We start from the raw sequence: 17,789 nt of genomic DNA, 5'->3' as shown, positions 1-17,789 counted from the left end.
ACAGCAGCCAAGGTAGGCACCAGTTTCCTCTTATGCTGTCTGGGAGTACAATCGCAAGTGTCCCTCCGGAGAACAATGCCAGGCCCTTAAGGCTTATCCACCTGGATCCTCACATATGGCCCCGAAGGCTCCTTGGCGTCACCCTCCATTCAGCAACCAATGGGACTGAGCCTCTCTCCCTGCATTTCCCTCTCCGCCCTGGGGAGGGTCAGACCACTGTGCTGCCCCCACTTTGGGACCTGGATTGAGGATGGGGGCGAGGTATGATTCCTTCTGGAACAATTTCCTCTCTTCCGTTGCAGGGGGCCGAGTGTTCACCCACCCTCAGGACTGCGCCCAGCACCTGATCAATGGAGACACCCTCAGTGGGGTTTACACGATCTCCATCCACGGGGACCTGAGCCAGAAGATGCAAGTCTACTGTGACATGACCACAGACGGCGGGGGTTGGATTGTAAGTCATCCCCCTGGGGACGGAGGGAGGGGAGACTCTTACTGAGGTCCTCCTTGCCCCATTCCAACATCCCTCACCCAGCGCTTCTTTCTAAAGGAGCCCACTCCCCAAACCCCCCACACTCTGAACTCTTCACCCAACACCACAACTCAACCAGGTCTCAGGTGTCTCCCCAGCCTGGGACCACGGGGTGGGACAGGCATAGTGGATAGAGCACAGGCCTGGGAGTCAGAAGGTTGTGAGTTCTAGTCCCAGCTCTGCCACTTGTCTGCTGTGTGACATTGGGCAAGTCACTTCACTTCTCTGGGACTCAGTAACCTCTTCTGGAAAATGGGGATCGAGATTATGAGCCCCACGTGGGACACAGATGCCTGGCAAATATTAAGCGCTTAACAAATGCCAAGGTTATTATCATTATCTCAGGCCATGCAGGAGGCGGCTAACTAGGCTGGGGTGGGAAATGAGCAGGAGTCTGCGGAGGTCACTGGGCTGATTCCCGGGGGCTGCTGGTGTGGGAAGAGAAGACAAGTGCCCAAAAGTATCTCTGTGTTGGTTAAGGCTGTGGGAGGAGTAAGACAGCAAGAGTATAGCTGATGGGGTGTGGGGAGGGGTTTGGGGGGCAGCCCCTCTGCCTGAGGGTGTCTCCCGGCCCCCAAACAACCCAACCTCCCCCAGGGGATCCAGAATGATAGTGGCCCCTGGCCAAATCCTAAGACTCCCGACAGGCTTCTCTGCTGGCCTGGAAGTAACAGCCTGTTGGGTGGGTGGCAGAAATCCTCTCTCCCAAGGCCCCCACAGCCTTGCCAAGCTACAGAGCCAGGCTTTTGGGGCCACAGGCCAAGTTGCTCATTGAGCAGAGTTAAATAGCAGTTTTATTCCTAACAGCCGCTCTTGAGACCCATCCACTTTCATATCTCTGACACATTTGTGACTCCTTCTTAAAGAGCAATTTGAAATGGCAGCTAAAGCTGAATTGTTGGAGGGTAAATGGAATTAAAGCTTAAACGGCTTAGGAAATTAATCATTTGTAGCTACTTTGCCTGCAAGCTGGCGGTGTCAGTCACTGTCTGAGCTGCCCACTAGTAGGCCTCAGATGGAGGCCACCATGGGGCTGGTTTGGATTGGGTGGAAATTAAGGTGGCTGTCGGTCCGGTTTTTCACATAGGCAGTCCTGGTTTCCAGCCGCCCTGTTCCCGGTCCAAGCACAAATTTGGCTCCGGCTGCCTCTGGGTCTCTTGTTTTTAGTTTTAGCGCCTGGCTCAGAAGCAGTGCTTGGTTTCACCCACTTGGGAAGGTCCTGGAAATACTCTGGAAGCAAAGGGATTGAGGCTCCCCCAAGAGCAGCGGTCCAGGTTGAGGCGGACTGGGATGCACTCCTGCAAAACAGAGTGTGGCATCATCACGTTATGCTGTTTGCCAGGCTAATGTTGTCTATACAAGGAGCTCCTGATCGCCGGAGAACCTAAGGGAGCTCCTCTGCCCTAGGGCCTGGCCAACCCGATCCGTCACACCGATCGGACCCCAGGGAAGTGAGGCCAGAGCCGGCAGAGGGCTCCTCGACCCTCAGGAGTGAACGGAGTGGTCCTCTCTCTCGTCCTGGGGATGGGGGAAAACATTTCATGGCAGAGAGCTACCCCTCCTCCCTCAGTCAGCCTCGGTCAGTCGTTCATTCTCATTTTGTCTCCCGCTAGGTGTTCCAACGGCGACAGAATGGCCTGACTGATTTCTTCCGGAAATGGGCGGATTACCGTGTCGGTTTTGGAAACCTAGAGGATGAATTTTGGCTGGGTAAGGACTCCCGTCGGGGAATGCTTCACACTTTTATCGGGGGCTTTGCCTCCCTTTGGGAAACAATTGTGTCTTCCCACTTTACCGCCTGCCCCGGGCCTACGCCGGTGAATTGTTCTCCTCTATGCGCCGCTCATCTATTGATCTGTTTTCATCTTATTGTGAAGCACCTGCTGCTATTAGATCTCTCCTCAACACCCCCTCTCTTTTTCTCTGTCATTAACAGTCTGTTGTGCTGGCGGGATCTAAGGGAACTACAGAGGAATAGACTTACCAGGCTGGGGAGACAGTATGGAGAGTTAGCGGCCTGGCCTTTCGTCCCCGAGAAAGGCACAAGGCACCAGGTAGTCTCGTGAGAGAAATGAGTAGAGTACAGTGCCCGCCGTTTGCAGCCGGGGACAAGTGCTGCTTTCTCCTTCAGGAAGGAAAGGGGAGAAAAGTCCTAGATGGCGATGGGCAATTTCCTCCAGTCCATGGAGGTGGTGAGGGAGGAAGGCTGGACTTAGGCCTGAACTTACTGAATGAGTTCAACGCTATACAAAGGCAGAGGTGATGCCAATAACAGTCTTGCCCCCGTTGTACAGATGAGGAGGTTGAGGCCCAGAGAGGTTAAGTGCTTTGTCCAAGGTCACACAGCAGATCAGAGGCAGATCTGGGACTAGAATCCAGGTTTCTATGACTGAACCGACAAACATGGCCACACCATGTACCCATAAAGCCCAGGCCCCGTTGGACTAATGCAGTCACTGTTTGCAGGGCCTAGCACCGTGTCCATTTTTGGCCCTTTCTCTCACTGTCCTTTCAGAGCTTTAGCTTGAAAAGAGCCACTCTTTTCTTGATTGGGGTGGCCCCAGCTGGTCTGTCTGCCACAGTGGTCTCAACTATGACACTTTCTGCATCCCAAAAGCACTTCCTCTGTTCCCCTTGCTTTTAGTCATCCCATTTCAAGTTCACCAGACAGCAGCTGTTGGGGCGTTCCACTGCTGTCCATTTTTCCTCCCGGGCCCCACCTGATGGAGCCAAGCTGAGGACAGGGGAGCGGGGTTTCAATGCTAATAGACTGACCATGTTTAGATGGGACCATTTATTAGCCCGCCTAGCTACTTGATGTTCCTGGGGTGTATGGACGATGCTAATGGAACTGCTTAGGGAACGGGATTTTTTTATAGGTCCGGGTCTGACGGCAGCAGAGAGGGCTGGTCCATCCTGCAGCCCCGGAGACCTATAAAGACCTATAAAGTCTAGGAATATTCACTGAGGGAGAATGAATGTATGCCAATAATAGAGAAGCAGCATGGCTTAGCAGATAGACCACGGGTCTGGGAGTCAGAAGGACCTAGGTTCTAATCCCAGCTTCGCCACATGTCTGCTGTGTTCTCTGTGCCAGGCCCTATACTGAGCACTTGGAGTAAATACAAGATAATCAGGTTGGACACAGTCCGTGTCCCACATGGAGCTTGCAGTCTCAATCCCCATTTTACGAGGAGGTAACTGAGGAACTGAGAAGTTAAGAGACTTGGCCAAGGTCACACAGCAGACAAGGGGAGGAACTAGAGCTGGGATTCGAGCCCAGGTCTTTGTGACTCCTGGGCCCATGCTCTATCCACTAGACCTCACTGCTCTTGTTCTCTTAGTGTAAACAGGTGAGAAGCTATGGGTGTGAAGAGGGTGGCTTTCGGAAATGCAGGCAGAGCCAGTGCCTGTTCACATAATGTTCGGTTGCCTAAGCAGAGCTCAATGGCGGGGAAGTGGTAAGAGTGGCGACTGCCACAGAGGCGAAGTCAAGGGGTGTTTGGTCTGGGGCTGGGGGCAGGAGAGTGGAGGATTTGAAATAAATAGGAAGTTCGGTGGGATGAAGAAGCCCCGGGGACATCCAGGACCTCTGGGGCCTCTGCTTTGGGACACCGCTGGTCATTCTCCAGTCTTTTTCTTCATCCCAAAGGAAAACATTGCCCTCCCACCAAAATTACCCCTGAAGGATTATTAGGCTTTACTTATGTATAAGCCTTTGACATCAGTCATTACTCACTCAGAAGTAACCCCACCCATCTCCCCCAGGGCTGTGGCAGGCCAAGTTTCAGAGTTGAGGAAACGGGAGGTGCCAAAGAATGCAGTGGCTTGTCTGGAAGTGGATCAGCCCTATAGGCAGGCAGGCAGGCGGTGTTTCTGAGTGTCACACGGTTGCCCAGGATTATGCTAAGGGTTTAGAGCTCAATTTAATGCTTAGGCCCGGTCCCAGCGAGGACGTTGACAAGTAGAAGTGGGATTTTTTTTTTCTCCAGACTTTGGAGAATGGGTAGATCTGAGCAGGGAGAGCTTCCTGGAGGAGGGAGGGATGTGGTTTGGTTTTGCTTGAGCTTGTAGGCTGAATCCCGAGAAGTTGCTAACCAGTGAACACTTGGCCTTTTTGCTTGCGTAAGCACAGACCCATTTGGTGGGGGTGGGGGTGTGCTCCCTTTGGGCCGGGGAGGTTTTGCCTAATCAGTCAATCAATACATGATATTTATTGCTATTTATTGAGCTTTTACTGTGTGCAGAACAGTCTCCTAAATATTTGCTCTTATTGCACTCTTAAAAGGACTTGGTATAATGTGTTGTGCTCAATAATTCCAACACAGTTACTCTATATATAGATATAAGGTTTTCCTTTTGTATTGGAAGAAGGCAGTCCCGATAGTGAAGTGTGGCTGGAAAGGCTAATGTAGAACCTATAGTCCCATGCACTGTGTGCAGAGAAAAGATCATTCATTCATTCAGTAGTATTTATTGAGCGCTTACTAGGTGCAGAGCACTGTACTAAGCGCTTGGAATGTACAATTCGGCAACAGAAAGGTTGTCCCTTGGGTTGTGTAGTGTTATCATGCTTAGTGCATGCAGCGCCTGGTACCGTTTTTTCTTTTGCCTCCTTTACTCTTTTTCCTTACAAGGCTTTTGCTCAGAGAAAACCCTTACTGGACTATCCTCCCACCTATCTCATCCCTTTTCCATATCCTCCCTCTGGCTTGAAACCTCCCCGCCCTTCCCTCCCATATACACCAGACCACCACTCTCCCTACCATCAAAGCCTTAGTAAGGTCACATCTCTTCCAAGAGGCCTTCCTCAATTAACCCCTCTTTCCCCATCTCTCTCTCCCTTCTGCATCATTTACGCACTTAGATCTGTATCCTTTGGGCACTTGGTATTCACCCTATCCTCAGCCCCACAGCACTTAAGAACATATCCATAATTTCTTCATTTATATTCATGACGGTCTCCCCTTCTCGACTGAAATTTCGTTGTGGGCAAGAAACGTGTCTACCAACTCTTGTATTGGACTCTCTCAAATGCTCAGTACAGTGCTCTGCACACAGTAAGCACTCCATAAATACCACTGATGGACTACCCTCAGCTTTTGACTGCAGTTTCAGCTGGGATGCAGCATTTGTCTGAGGCTTTGTTTTATGATGTCCTTAAAACATTTCCTCTGTTCTCCTGGCTTTAGGCTTCTCATTTTCAGCTCTCCATCACAGCGGCCGTTTGGAGGTCCTGCTGTCGTTCATTCACCTCACATATCCCACCCAGCATAGCTGTGTTAAGGTGAGCAGAGCTTTGCTGCTACGAAACTGTCAGGTTCTAGAACTTCGTAGTTGGTGATCTTGTCACGCCATTTGAAACTGAGTCTGGCCCATAAACGATACTTGACTGAGCTGCTCAAGGAGCGGGATATGGTGCCTTTGCTGGGGTCCAGGTCGCCCAACTATAGAGAAGATTCGATAACCCTACAGCTCTGCAGACCTTTAATTTGGATCTTAAACCTGATACCTTGATGCCACCTCATTCTATTTGACAGTCTTCAAATGGATGTGCTGGCCATCTTGATTCAGTTTATTACTTAATAATAATAATTATCGTGGTATTTGTTAAGTGTTTACTGTGTGCCAAGCACTATGCTAAACGGTAGAATAGGTACAAGATAATCAGGTCTCACACGGAGCTCACAGTCTAAGTAGGAGGAAGAACAGGTATCTCATCCCAATTTTGCAAATGAGGGAACTGAGGAACAGGAAAGTTAAGTGACTTGTCCAAGGTCATATCACAGGTAAGTGGAGGAGCCTGGGATTAGAACCTGAATCCTCTTGCTCCCAGGCCCAGGCTCTTTCCAACAAAGCCATGCTGCTTCCCGATTTATCACTGCATTGTTTGGTCAGTGTGCTGCCTGGTATTGGAATTTTGTCACAGGTTTTAGCTCTGGCTGTGTTTATAGCTTTCCCAGTGTAGCCTGATACATCGCCCCAGTTTTCTTTAGACTTAGCAATTACTATTACAACTGTTACTAGCACCACTCGGGTAAGGCGACGTCTTTTTTGTCTCACGTCACAGTAGTCACTTGATACATACTATTGACTGGCCTAAACCCATCCTGCCTTCCATGGGTTTAGCTGCCCTTGCAATAGGACCTGATTCGTTTTCCGTTAATAGGTTATGGTCTTTACTAAGTACTCACTAATAGCAAGCATTAGGGTAGTAGGTACAAGAGAAATCTGATCGGATACAGTCTAAGAGGGAGGGAGAGTGGAAACTTTATCCCCATTTTGCAGATAAGGAAACTGATACATGGAGAGGCTTAGTGAATTGCTGAAGGTCACACGGCAGGTGAATGGCAGAACAAGGGCTAGAACCCGGGTCTCCCGACTCTCCCGACCCTGACCTCTTTCCATTATGCCACCCTGACACCCCGCCATCCCATCAAGTTTTGGGAACTGACCGGCCCCCCATATGAATCACGTGCTTCTCTTTTCTCCACAGGACTGGACAACATGCACAAGATCACGTCGCAGGGCCGCTATGAGCTGCGTATAGACATGCGGGATGGCCCGGAAGCGGCCTATGCCTACTATGACAAGTTCTCCATTGGGGACAGCAGAAGCCTGTACAAGCTTCGGCTAGGAATCTACAGCGGCACCTCAGGTATCGTTTGCCCCTCGCTGGGACCCGAGTACTGTAGTCATCCCCAGGGTCCCCACTCATCCAAAACTCCTGGGGTGCAAAACACATGCCCCTTGGGTAGAGAGCAGCCTTTTTTATGGTATTTGTTAAGCTCTTACTGTGTGTCACTAAACACTGGAGTCTTGAATGGGACTCACAGTCTTAATCCCTATTTTACAGAGGAGGTAGCTGAGGCACAGAGAAGTGAAGTGACTTGCCCCAGGTCACAAAGCAGACAAGTGGTGAAGCTGAGATTAGAACCCAGGTTCTTTTGACTCCCAGGCCTGTGCTTTATCCGCTAGGCCACGTTGCTTCTCAACCTTCTTTAACTTTGATGGTTATGGCGAGGTCATCAGGGTGAACTAGAGTAAATCTTGAACTCAAGAGTTTTCCCACTCCAATAGCTGATTTTTGAGAGAGAAGGAAAATTCCCCATATGGTTTCCTGGGGGTGATAGGGAGGAAATTTGAGCTCAAGACCTATCCGTATTTGGCCATTCACACTAATGATTTTTTTTTTTTTGATAGAGTAATTCCCCTCACTCAGTTGCTAAAATAGGAATAATAATTATGGTACTTAATTGCTTACTATGTGCCAAGCACTGTTCGAAGCATTGGGGTAGATACAAGCTAATCAGGTTGTCCCATGTGGTAACAGATGAGGTAGCTGAGGCACAGAGAAGTGAAGTGAATTGCCCACGGTCACACAGCAGACAAGTGGCAGAGCCGGGATTAGAACCTACATCCTCTGACTTCCAAACCCATGCTCTTACCATTAGATCATGCTGCTATTTGACAGAGCCAGTTGAAGTTAATAAAAGCCCACTTTGGGGTGGGCCTCAGAAAGATCACTGGGTTCACTAAAAGTTTGTCCTTTTTTTTTTGAGACTTTTTCTGCACAGTCCTTATTTAAGGCACTAGGGAGTCCCTACAGACCTCTTAGAGGTCAGCAGTTACACAGCCAAAGAGCACATCCATCAGGATGGCACTGTTGGCCCCCACACCTCCGCCTGGATTCTAATTTATACTGAATGTTGTTACCGGTCTCTCCATGCTGCTGCCACCCCACCTACTCTAAGTTTGTTGACCAGCTTTTGGATGTGTTTACCCTGAAAAAACAATATACTTTTGTTACCTATAGACCACTTAGGTAAAGTGCCTAAGAGTTGGGCCTCCATCCCTCTATTTTAATGGCAGGAGCTAATAGTGTGGCCCAGTGGATAGAGTACAGGCCTGGGAGTCAGAAGGACCTTGATTCTAATCCCAGCTCTGCCACTTGCCTGCTGTGTAACCTTGGGCAAGTCACTTAACTTCTGTGCCTCAGTTACCTCATCTGTAAAAGAGGGATTAAGACTGAGCCCATATGGGACATGGTGGTCTGTGTCCAACTGATTAAACTGTATCTTCAATTAGCTTAGTACAATGCCTGGCACGCAGTAAGCACTTAAATACCAAAAAAGTATGTTGTTTTTTTTTTAAATCCATCACCCATGGTGGTCCCCAGGTAACCCAAGCCAGGTGTGGGCCAGCTCTGCTCTGATCCTAAGGATCTCTCAGAAGATGCCCCAGTCTCTGACCCCTGGTAAATTAGGATCTCATAGCTGTTCCCATTCAGCTTTAACCAAAAAACAAAACCCTTGCATTCATAACTAGTCTCAACAGACAGATCTACTACTGCCTTTCTCCTCCTCTCCACTCTAGATTTTGCTCCAGACTTGCATTCTTTAGCAAAAGCCCTAGAAACGAGGGGGCAGAGATGATTAAATTTAATTTGCCTTATTTCCTAATTACTAATAGTCAGAAGTAGGAAGCTTTTATTCAGTACGCTAAAGGTAACGGGAGCACTTCCAGCCAACCACATCTTGAGTATATTGAAGTAGAAGCCAATTCAGACTGCCTTTGAGAGAAGAGCGGAACAGCATCATTATCAATGGTAATTATTGAGCACTGTTCGAAGCGCTGGGGTAGACACAGGGGAATCAGGTTGTCCCACGTGGGGCTCACAGTCTTAATCCTCATTTTACAGATGAGGTAACTGAGGCACCGAGAAGTGAAGTGACTTGCCCAAAGTCACACAGCTGACAAGTGGCCGAGGCGGGATTCGAACTCATGACCTCGGACTCCAAAGCCCGTGCTCTTTCCACTGAGCCACGCTGCTTATTATTATTATTATGGTATTTTAAAAGTGCTTACTGTGTGCCAAGCCCTGTTTTAAGCGCTGGGGTAGATACAGGCCAATCAGGTTGTCCCACTTGGGGCTCACAGTCTTAATTCCCATTTTACAGATGAGGAAACTGAGGCACTGTGTGCAGAGCACTGTACTAAGCACTGGGTACAAAACAACAGACTTGGTGGACACAGTCCCTGCTCACAGTGAGCTTGCACTGACCTTTGACTCTTCTGTCTCTATCTTCATTGACCAAAGTGTTGTCAGCCAGAGCCTCAGCAGTGGGACAGAACTGAACCAGAAAGTGCAGGATCTAAAGGTCAGCAGTTAGATAGCCAAAGAGCACATCCATCAGGATGGCACGGCTGGCCCCCGCGCCTCTGCTTGGATTCTAATTTTTGCTGAATGTTGTTACCGGTCTCTCCTTGCTCTTGCCACCCCACCCACTCTAAGATTGTTGACCAGCTTTTGGATGTGTTTTCCCTGAAGAAACAATATATTTCCCCTATGGTGCCTTCACAAGAATTCCCAAATTTTGGGGGGGCATACCTGAAGTTGCCTTCTCATCATCCCTCCCAGGAAGTTCTCTGGGACTAGAGAAGCAGCGTGGCTCAGTGGACAGAGCACGGGCTTTGGAGTCAGAGGTCACGGGTTCGAATCCTGGCTCGGCTACTTGTCAGCTGTGTGACTTTGGGCAAGTCACTTCACTTTTCGGCGCCTCAGTTCCCTCATCTGTAAAATGGGGATGAAGACTGTGAGCCCCACGTGGGACAACCTCATTCCCCTGTGTCTCCCCCAGCGCTTAGAACAGTGCTCAGCACATAGTAAGCGCTTAACAAATACCACCATTATTATTATTATTATTATTATTATTAACTGTTTGGAGAAGGCCGGCAGAAAGGCAAGGTGCAGCTGAGGCTCTAACCTGGTTCTCCTTGTCCGTAGGGGATTCTCTGACTTATCACCAGGGACGCCCTTTCTCCACCCAGGACAGGGACAACGACGTGGCTGTGACCAACTGTGCAGTGTCCTACAAGGGGGCCTGGTGGTATAAGAACTGCCACCGGACCAACCTCAACGGCAAGTATGGCGAGTCCAGGCACAGTCAGGTAAGGACCAGACCTGGGACCAGTAGAGGGCCAGAAAGAACCGACTTCTCTTTTCGCTGCCCTCCCTTCTCGGCGTGGCTCTAGCCCCGGGATCTCAAGCTTCTCCTCGGCCTTCAGTGGCTGAGGAGATTTGAACGTTGAGGTTTCTTTCCTACAGAAAATGTTGGAGCTGGAGGAAACAAACTCTCTTAGTTCCTCAGGGTATGGAGGGCTGACCAGTCCCTGAAAGCTGAGGGAAGTGACAAAGTCTTTAGCTGACAAGTACAGCGTTGGGAGGTGGGAGGGAGGGGTGTGTTTTGGAGGAGTGGGGTGGGTGGTATTGTGCAGTGCAGTTTTTAGGGGGTTCAGCCAGGATCCCTCCTTAGGCTCCAGTGGTCTACTGCCAATCAGAGCAGGTGAGAGGAGAAATGGCTGTGCAGAGGAGCACAGAGAGGAGATTGCCGCTACTATCTCCCAACTCCTCACAAACAGAGCAGATCCGGCTGCTGCTACTGTTCCCCTTCCTGTGGGGTGGGAGTAGGGATGAGTAGAAGGGGAACGAGGTACTTAGGGGAAAGCCTGAGCTATCCCGGGGGAAGGGGGAGGAGTCTTAAAAATGGTTGAAAACCCCTGAGCAAGAAAGCTCTGTATAACCCCTAGAGAGAGCTCATTTTCCAGTCATGCAATTCAAGGTGCCTTGGGAAAAGGAGAGAGAGGTAAGGAAGGTGCCCAGGGGGGTTGTGGTGAGAAGCAGCAAGAGAGGTAGTTACTCTACCTGGAAATCCACGGCTGGCTGGATTGGAGTAGAACTGATGAGGGCATACTTAATCCCTGGGCCCACCTACCCACAGGAGGTGGATGGACCCCTTGAAGCGGAACCAGAGAATGGGTTCAGTCCGACCCCAAGTTATCTGTAGTCTGGAGAGGGATGGACTTCCCATGCCCCCAAGAGCAGAACCTAACCTCTAGCCTTACATGAGCTAGCACTAAACTAGACCCCGAGGCCAATGGGGCCGGGCCATAAAACCGAAGGCTGGTTGGCGCTGGAAAGTCTCTCTGATGTCAGATTTCCCCTCCTGGCACCGATCAGTCGGTCAATCATATTTACTGAGTGCTTACTGTGTTCAGAGTTCTGTACTAAGCACTGGGGAGAGTACAATACAAGAATAAACAGACATATTCCCTGCCCACAATGAGCTTACAGTCTGGGGGGAGACAGACATTAATATAAGTAAATTACAGATGATAAATTACAGGTATGATGGGTACACCTCTCTTAGACCCACCCCCACCAACTCTTACCTCTTTCAAAGTGTGATCTAGTGGAAGGAGGACGTACCTTGGAGTCAGAGGATGTGGGTTCTAATGCCAGCTCTGCCAACTGCTTACCTTTTGACCTTGCGGCTCAGTTTCCTCATCTGTAAAATGGGGATTAAAGCCTACTCTCTCCTGCCTCAACTGTGAGCCCCATGTGGGACAGGGATTGATAACCTTGTAGCTACCTCAGTGCTTAGAACAGTGCTTGGCACATAGTAATTGCTTAACAAATAATAATATTATTATTCAAAGGCCTAGACTGGGCTCAGTCTACACTGGGAAGAATTTCTGAGCCGTATTGCCTTATTGGAAGGGAAAACACTTTTCCACCAACTTCACCCATTTCCAGACCTGGAGAAAGTTTTAAATACATATCACAGTGTCAACAACACACAGACTGAGGGCCTACTATGTGTAGAGGGCACCTTACTAGATACTTAGGGAACAGCAGAGTAGAAACTGACCTCACTGGCAGTCTAGCAAGAGTCTGTGTGTAGATGTGTCAGTGGACCCCGGGCATTGCTATGCACACACTCCCACACTCACATCCGCCCTCCCCTTTGCTGCGTGGGTCAGAGGGAAGATCTCGGCAACCCCAACCTCTGCTGTGCCTTGCGACTTCACACTGCTTGCTCCCCCTCTCCCCGCTCACCATTGGGTTGGGCAGGGGAGGGGCGCTTCTGACCTCCCCTGTTGTCTTTCTGCCGCTCAGGGGATCAACTGGTACCACTGGAAAGGCCATGAGTTTTCCATTCCTTTCGTGGAAATGAAGATGCGCCCCTACACCCCCCGCCCCGTGACAGGGAGGAAACGGAGGTCCCTGCAGCCGTGAGAGCCAGGAGGAACCCAGAGACGCCCAACTGTTTCTGTCATTTGTTTGTATTTTATAATATGAAATGGGTGGGTGGGGGGAGATAATAATGGGCAAGAGCAATGTAAGAGTGGTGGAAGGAAGCAGCGATGGAGGGGGAGGCTGTTGGGGAGAGAGAGTGACCACAGCACTGCCATCCTAGGAGATGCCAAGTCTTTCCCCCTACCCCAACCACCTACCCCCCCCCCACTTGCCTAAAATTTTCCTTCTCCCTCGACGATTAAAAGGAAACGGTAAATTTTCTCCAACATTCCTAAAATGCAAATCGCATAGAGCCAAGATTGTTTGGGTGGTTGGGAATTCCACCCACTTACCCCACATGCCCTCCCTTAAACTTTGCACCTGGAGAGCCATGGGGCAGACCCTGGAGCAGAACAGCAGCTTAATTGGCCTTCAGCTGGCAGCTCCAGCCAGCGTCCCCGGCTGCATCCATCCTTTTGAACCAGTGGTGCTCAAGCAGGAGGGCTGGAGGCAACAGGTGGTTCTGAGCAAAGCCTTGCTTGAGGCCACAGATCCTACACTTCCATGGATTGGCCAACTTTCATAGCACTTCTGACCCAAGGGACGCTCAGATTTGTGGTAGGGTACCCAAAGGATTTCCCTACCTCTCCTCCCCTGTCCAAATTATATTGCCTTGGGCCTGCAGTTGCCAGAACAGGGACTCCACTTTTAAACCTCAATCATGGATTTCCCAGCAGGTCGAGGCATAGCTAGTGCCCATAGGTATGTGTCTGCGTCTAGTCCCACCCTCCAGCCGTTGCCTGCCCCCTGCTCCCAGGCCCCCCAAGCCACGCCCCCAAGTTCAGTCTCCCCTTTGCCGACCCACTAAGAGAAGGGGATAAAGCTGCAAGCCACTATTCTCAATGGGCCTGAGTAGCCTGCTCTGGCTCTAAATTCTGTTTTCCTCAGTTCAGCTGGGATGGGAATAACAGCTCGTGAAACACTTCCTTTAGCTGCTTCTCCTTTTATTCCACCTAGCCCCAAGGAGAGGAAAGAATGAAGAGAGACAGCCAAAAGTCTTACTCCCATTAGGCATGAGATTTTCACTATCCCTCTGATTTTTCCACTTAAGGAGAGCAGAGAGCTCAAACTTCTTTCTACAGCTCTTCTACTACAGGAAAGGGTCCCAGAGTGCCCTACCTCATCCATACACCACCCTGTGCCCTTCCCCCATCACCATTTACCCCTACTGACCCAGTCCCCTGGCCTACTCTTTTGATGGCTCTTCCATCACCTCCAATTCTGAGTCCAGTTTTTTGCCCAGACCAAGCTTGGGTCTCGGACCAAAAAGCAAAGAATCTGGGTCATGGAAGTGCCCATTTTCCACTGGGAATGACCATACTCAGGCTTGCTGGAGCAGAAAGGAGAAACAAGAGTCTCCTTGCCGTTCTTGGAAAGGCAGAGTGAAGATAGCGTGCTTGGGGAAAATGGGATAGGGTCAGTGAATGCTTTCTCTGACTTGCCCTTTCTGGACTATGTCCAACCGTGCACTATTTCTTGTCCTGGCTGAACATGACCAGAGGTTCGGCTGAGTCAGCGGGAGTGGCGTTTCCCCGCAGGCATCCTATAATGAGTAAGAAACCAGAATCCTTCCACACAGTGAACATGGGAGTGCGGGAGAGAGATTACTGGCTCTGGAGAAGTAGGAAATAGACTAAAGATAGCAAGTATTGTTAAGAGGAAAAGGAAGATTAATCGAGGGCCCTGTCTTACCAAAGAAGAGTGCAGGAGTTACATGTAGATTGTGGAACCAAAGAAGGAGACCCAGGGCCACCCAAAGGGCAAGGATGGGCAGGGAAGGGTTGCCCACATCGTTTGAGCTATAGAATCAATGAGTTTTGAAAGCAACTCACCAAACATGACTCAAGATGGGACCTCAAGTGACTTCTGGGACCCAGCCAAGCTAATCTGTGATTTCAAATGAAAGCCAAGAAATCTCACTGAAAACCTAACCCTGTCCTTTGGGTGGCCCAACCATGATAACTTTGTAGAAAAGCATGTATCCTATTCCTCACAACAGAGCCACTCTCTTTGTTCCCAGAGGCCAGTCTCCACTTCCCACGTGAACCCCTGTCTCCCCACCCCTAAAGCTATTCCTTGCCTTCACCCTCTCTCCTGGTGGCCAGGGCCTCTGGGAAACTGCCACCCAGTCAGGTGAAGAAGTAGAGACAAAGAAGTCTGTTACTTGCAATGAGGAAGATAAAAGTTACTGTCTAGCCAACCTCTCTACTACAGCTCACCTAATCCCCACCACACCAACTACACAGAGCAAGCATCTGGTGTTCTGTTAATTTCCTGACCTAATAAATGTTAACACACACATTCTGCCCCAAAAGTGTTCACATAATTATAGCAGATTGCCTGTCCTCCATGATCATTCTGTGGAAGTGACTCCAAAAGGCAATTTCCCTGCCCTTGGGAACCAACTTTTTGCTTGGTTCTCCAAACTCTCCTCTGAAGGCCCCAGCTAGAAAAAGTTTCTGTTCAGTTATCCCCACTGAGCTCTGTCCTCTCCTGCTGAGGCAAAGAAGAGTTGTGGGTGTGTAAGTGTAGAAACGATTTAGTTGGGGTGGGGGCTGCAGCTGAACAGGAAGGAGACTTGGTTCATCCCATTCAAGATTTCTGGGAAAGGTGGGGCTAGCACCCTGAGATCCAAGATTCTCTGCCCTGTGAGGATAACTGATTTCTTTTTTTTTCCCCCTCCTCTCCCATCCCCACCAATGGTACCTTGGCTGTTGCTTCATTTGGATTCCAGTTGGATGCCTGTTCTTGGTAATTCATGTAGGTCTTTTCTGGTTGAGAGCTGCACTCCTGGAAGATGAAAGTTAAGAATGAATAAGCCCTGATTTTATGAGTTCAGATTAAATAAGTCCCATCCCCCTAGGTCAATCGATCATTCAGTGGTATTTACTGAGCAATTACTGTGATTGATTGCAGAGCATTGTACTAAGCTCCAGGGAGAGTACAATATAACAGAATTGGTAGACATGTTCCTTACCCACACTGAACTTACAGTCTAGAAGGGAAGACAGACATTGATATAAATAAATAACCTATGTACATAAATCTCTAAGATCATTGTGGGAAGGGAATGTGTCTAACTGTGTTGTATTCTACTCTCCCAAGACCTTTGTACAGTGCTGTGCAATTATATTTACTGAGTGCTTACTGTGTGCACAGTACCATACTAACCGCTTGGGAAAGTACAGCACAACAATATAACAGACACATTCCTTGTCTACAACAACTTACAGTCAAGAGGGAGAGACAGGCTTTAAGTAAATTACAGATAGGTACATAAATGCTGTGGAGCAAGGGTGAAAAAAGGGAGTAAGTCAGGGCGAAGCAGAAGAGGGTGGGAAATGAGGGCTTAGTGAGGGAAGACCTCATGAAGGAGATGTGTCTTCAATAAGGTTTTGAAGGTGGGGAGAGAGAAATTGTCTGCTGTGAAAAGAGAAGGCATTCCAGGCCAGAGGCAAGATGTGGGTGAGAGGGCAGCAGTGAGATACAAGATCAAGGTAAAGTGAGTAGGTTGGCATTAGAAGAGCTAAGTGTGCAGGCTGGGTTGCAGTAGGAAAGGGCAAGGAAATCGAGTGCTTTAAAGCCGATGGTAAGGAGTTTCTATTTGATGTGGAGGTGGAGGGGCAACTAATGGAGGTTCTCAAGGAGTTGGGAAGTATGGACTAAATGGTTGTGTAGAAAAATAATCTGGGCAGCAGAGTGAAGTATGGATTGGAGCGGGGAGAGACAGGAGGCAGGGAGGTCAGCAAGGAGGCTGATGCAGTAATCAAGGTGGGATAGGATAAGTGCTTGGATTACCATGGTAGCGATTTGGATGGGAGAAAAGGGCAGACTTTAGCGATGAGGTGAAGGCTGAACCAGCAAGGTTTGGGTGACAGATTGAATATGTGGAAATATGACTGCCAGGCCACACCTGAGTGAGCATAACCGTTTCTGCCTCTAACCCCACGCTCACTCAGCCAGGCCTGCCTGTGCCACTCCTCCAGCTCAACAATCAGCCATATTACTGAGTGCTTACTGTGTGCACAGCACTGCACTAAGCACTTGGGAGAGTACAATTTAACAGAGTTGGTAGGCATAGTCCCTGCCCACAACGAGCTTGCAGTCTAGAGGGCAGTGGACACAAACCTTGGGGGAGCCAGCAGGCACTGGAAAAAACACACACAACTCTCCAGCTCCTCCCCTACAAAGAAACATGACCTCATCCAGCCTGCAAACATTTAATTGCCCAAACATCCTTGAAGGGTTAGCCACTCTGGGCAACATCACTTCCCTCAAAACCCTCCCTCCAGCCAACAGTCAAAATGGCTTGTTTTTGTCTGGGCCATGAAATTGGCCTTGACCAATGGTATGGTAGGTTTCCATTTCACGGATGCATTTAACTAACTGTTTCAGGCTTTCAGGCCCAGGGGGAGGAGGAGGAAGATAAATTATACCCTGTACCAATGTGGCTGGTTGGCACAGCTTCATCATCTCCAAGCACATCTGGGCCCCAGCAGTCCTCCTCTTGCCAGGCACTCAGCCCCCTCCCGGAGACCCAGGGCAAACGGCTCCAGATGTTCCACCAGCAAAAAATCCCTGCCGGCAGCCCCACGGGTTACTCTAAGCTGCTGGCCTGGACTAGCATAGCTTGTCCTGAAAACAACAGTGGCCGGGGACCTAACAAGCAAGAACAACCCTTCCTGACCGAGGAAGGTAACTCACCCCTCTCAGGCTTCACTGAGCCAAGGTGCCGCCCGGAGGTGAGTGGGACCAGCTTGGCTTTCACCAAAGTTGGTCCTAAAGGGGCCTCTGATATCATTCCCTTTATTTTTTCCACTCTGGGAGATCATTTCCTGTTTTACTCAATAGTTTCTTCCATTCCTCATTAAGACGGAATCTCTTAATCGGGACCTCTTTCATTTTCTGGTTCAAAATCCAACTCCCCCACCCTCCTGGAAATATAGCTTGGCTGTCTGGACCCCCACCCTGGAGAAAAAGAGGAAGCAGACAGGAGACACTCTTTCTTAAAGCCCTTGCTCGCTCACAACTTTCCTTCCTTTCTTCCCCAGAGTGGTCAAGAAGTGCAAAGGTCAGAGGTTAAAACGGATCTCTGTTCACTCCCTTCTGACTACCTCT

At 49.5% G+C, this 17,789-nt stretch overlaps 1 protein-coding gene across 2 annotated transcripts in view; it reads left to right on the top strand.

Moving 5' to 3' along the window:
- Positions 1-15,543, top strand: part of TNR (tenascin R) — a 228,604-nt gene extending 213,061 nt beyond the window's left edge. For both annotated transcript variants that reach the window (XM_029081118.2, XM_007668916.4), the window contains exons 19-23: positions 303-454; positions 2,146-2,242; positions 7,029-7,190; positions 10,320-10,483; positions 12,492-15,543. In XM_029081118.2, coding sequence (XP_028936951.1) covers positions 303-454; positions 2,146-2,242; positions 7,029-7,190; positions 10,320-10,483; positions 12,492-12,611 — 695 coding nt within the window. In that variant the 3' untranslated portion in view covers positions 12,612-15,543. The remainder of the gene's footprint in view (positions 1-302; positions 455-2,145; positions 2,243-7,028; positions 7,191-10,319; positions 10,484-12,491) is intronic.
- Positions 15,544-17,789: the final 2,246 nt, after the last annotated feature.

Source organism: Ornithorhynchus anatinus, chromosome 16 (assembly GCF_004115215.2).
Source record: "Ornithorhynchus anatinus isolate Pmale09 chromosome 16, mOrnAna1.pri.v4, whole genome shotgun sequence".
NCBI lineage: Eukaryota > Metazoa > Chordata > Mammalia > Monotremata > Ornithorhynchidae > Ornithorhynchus > Ornithorhynchus anatinus.
Note: the sequence above shows the minus strand (reverse complement) of the source record. Positions and strands in the feature narration are given on the sequence as shown.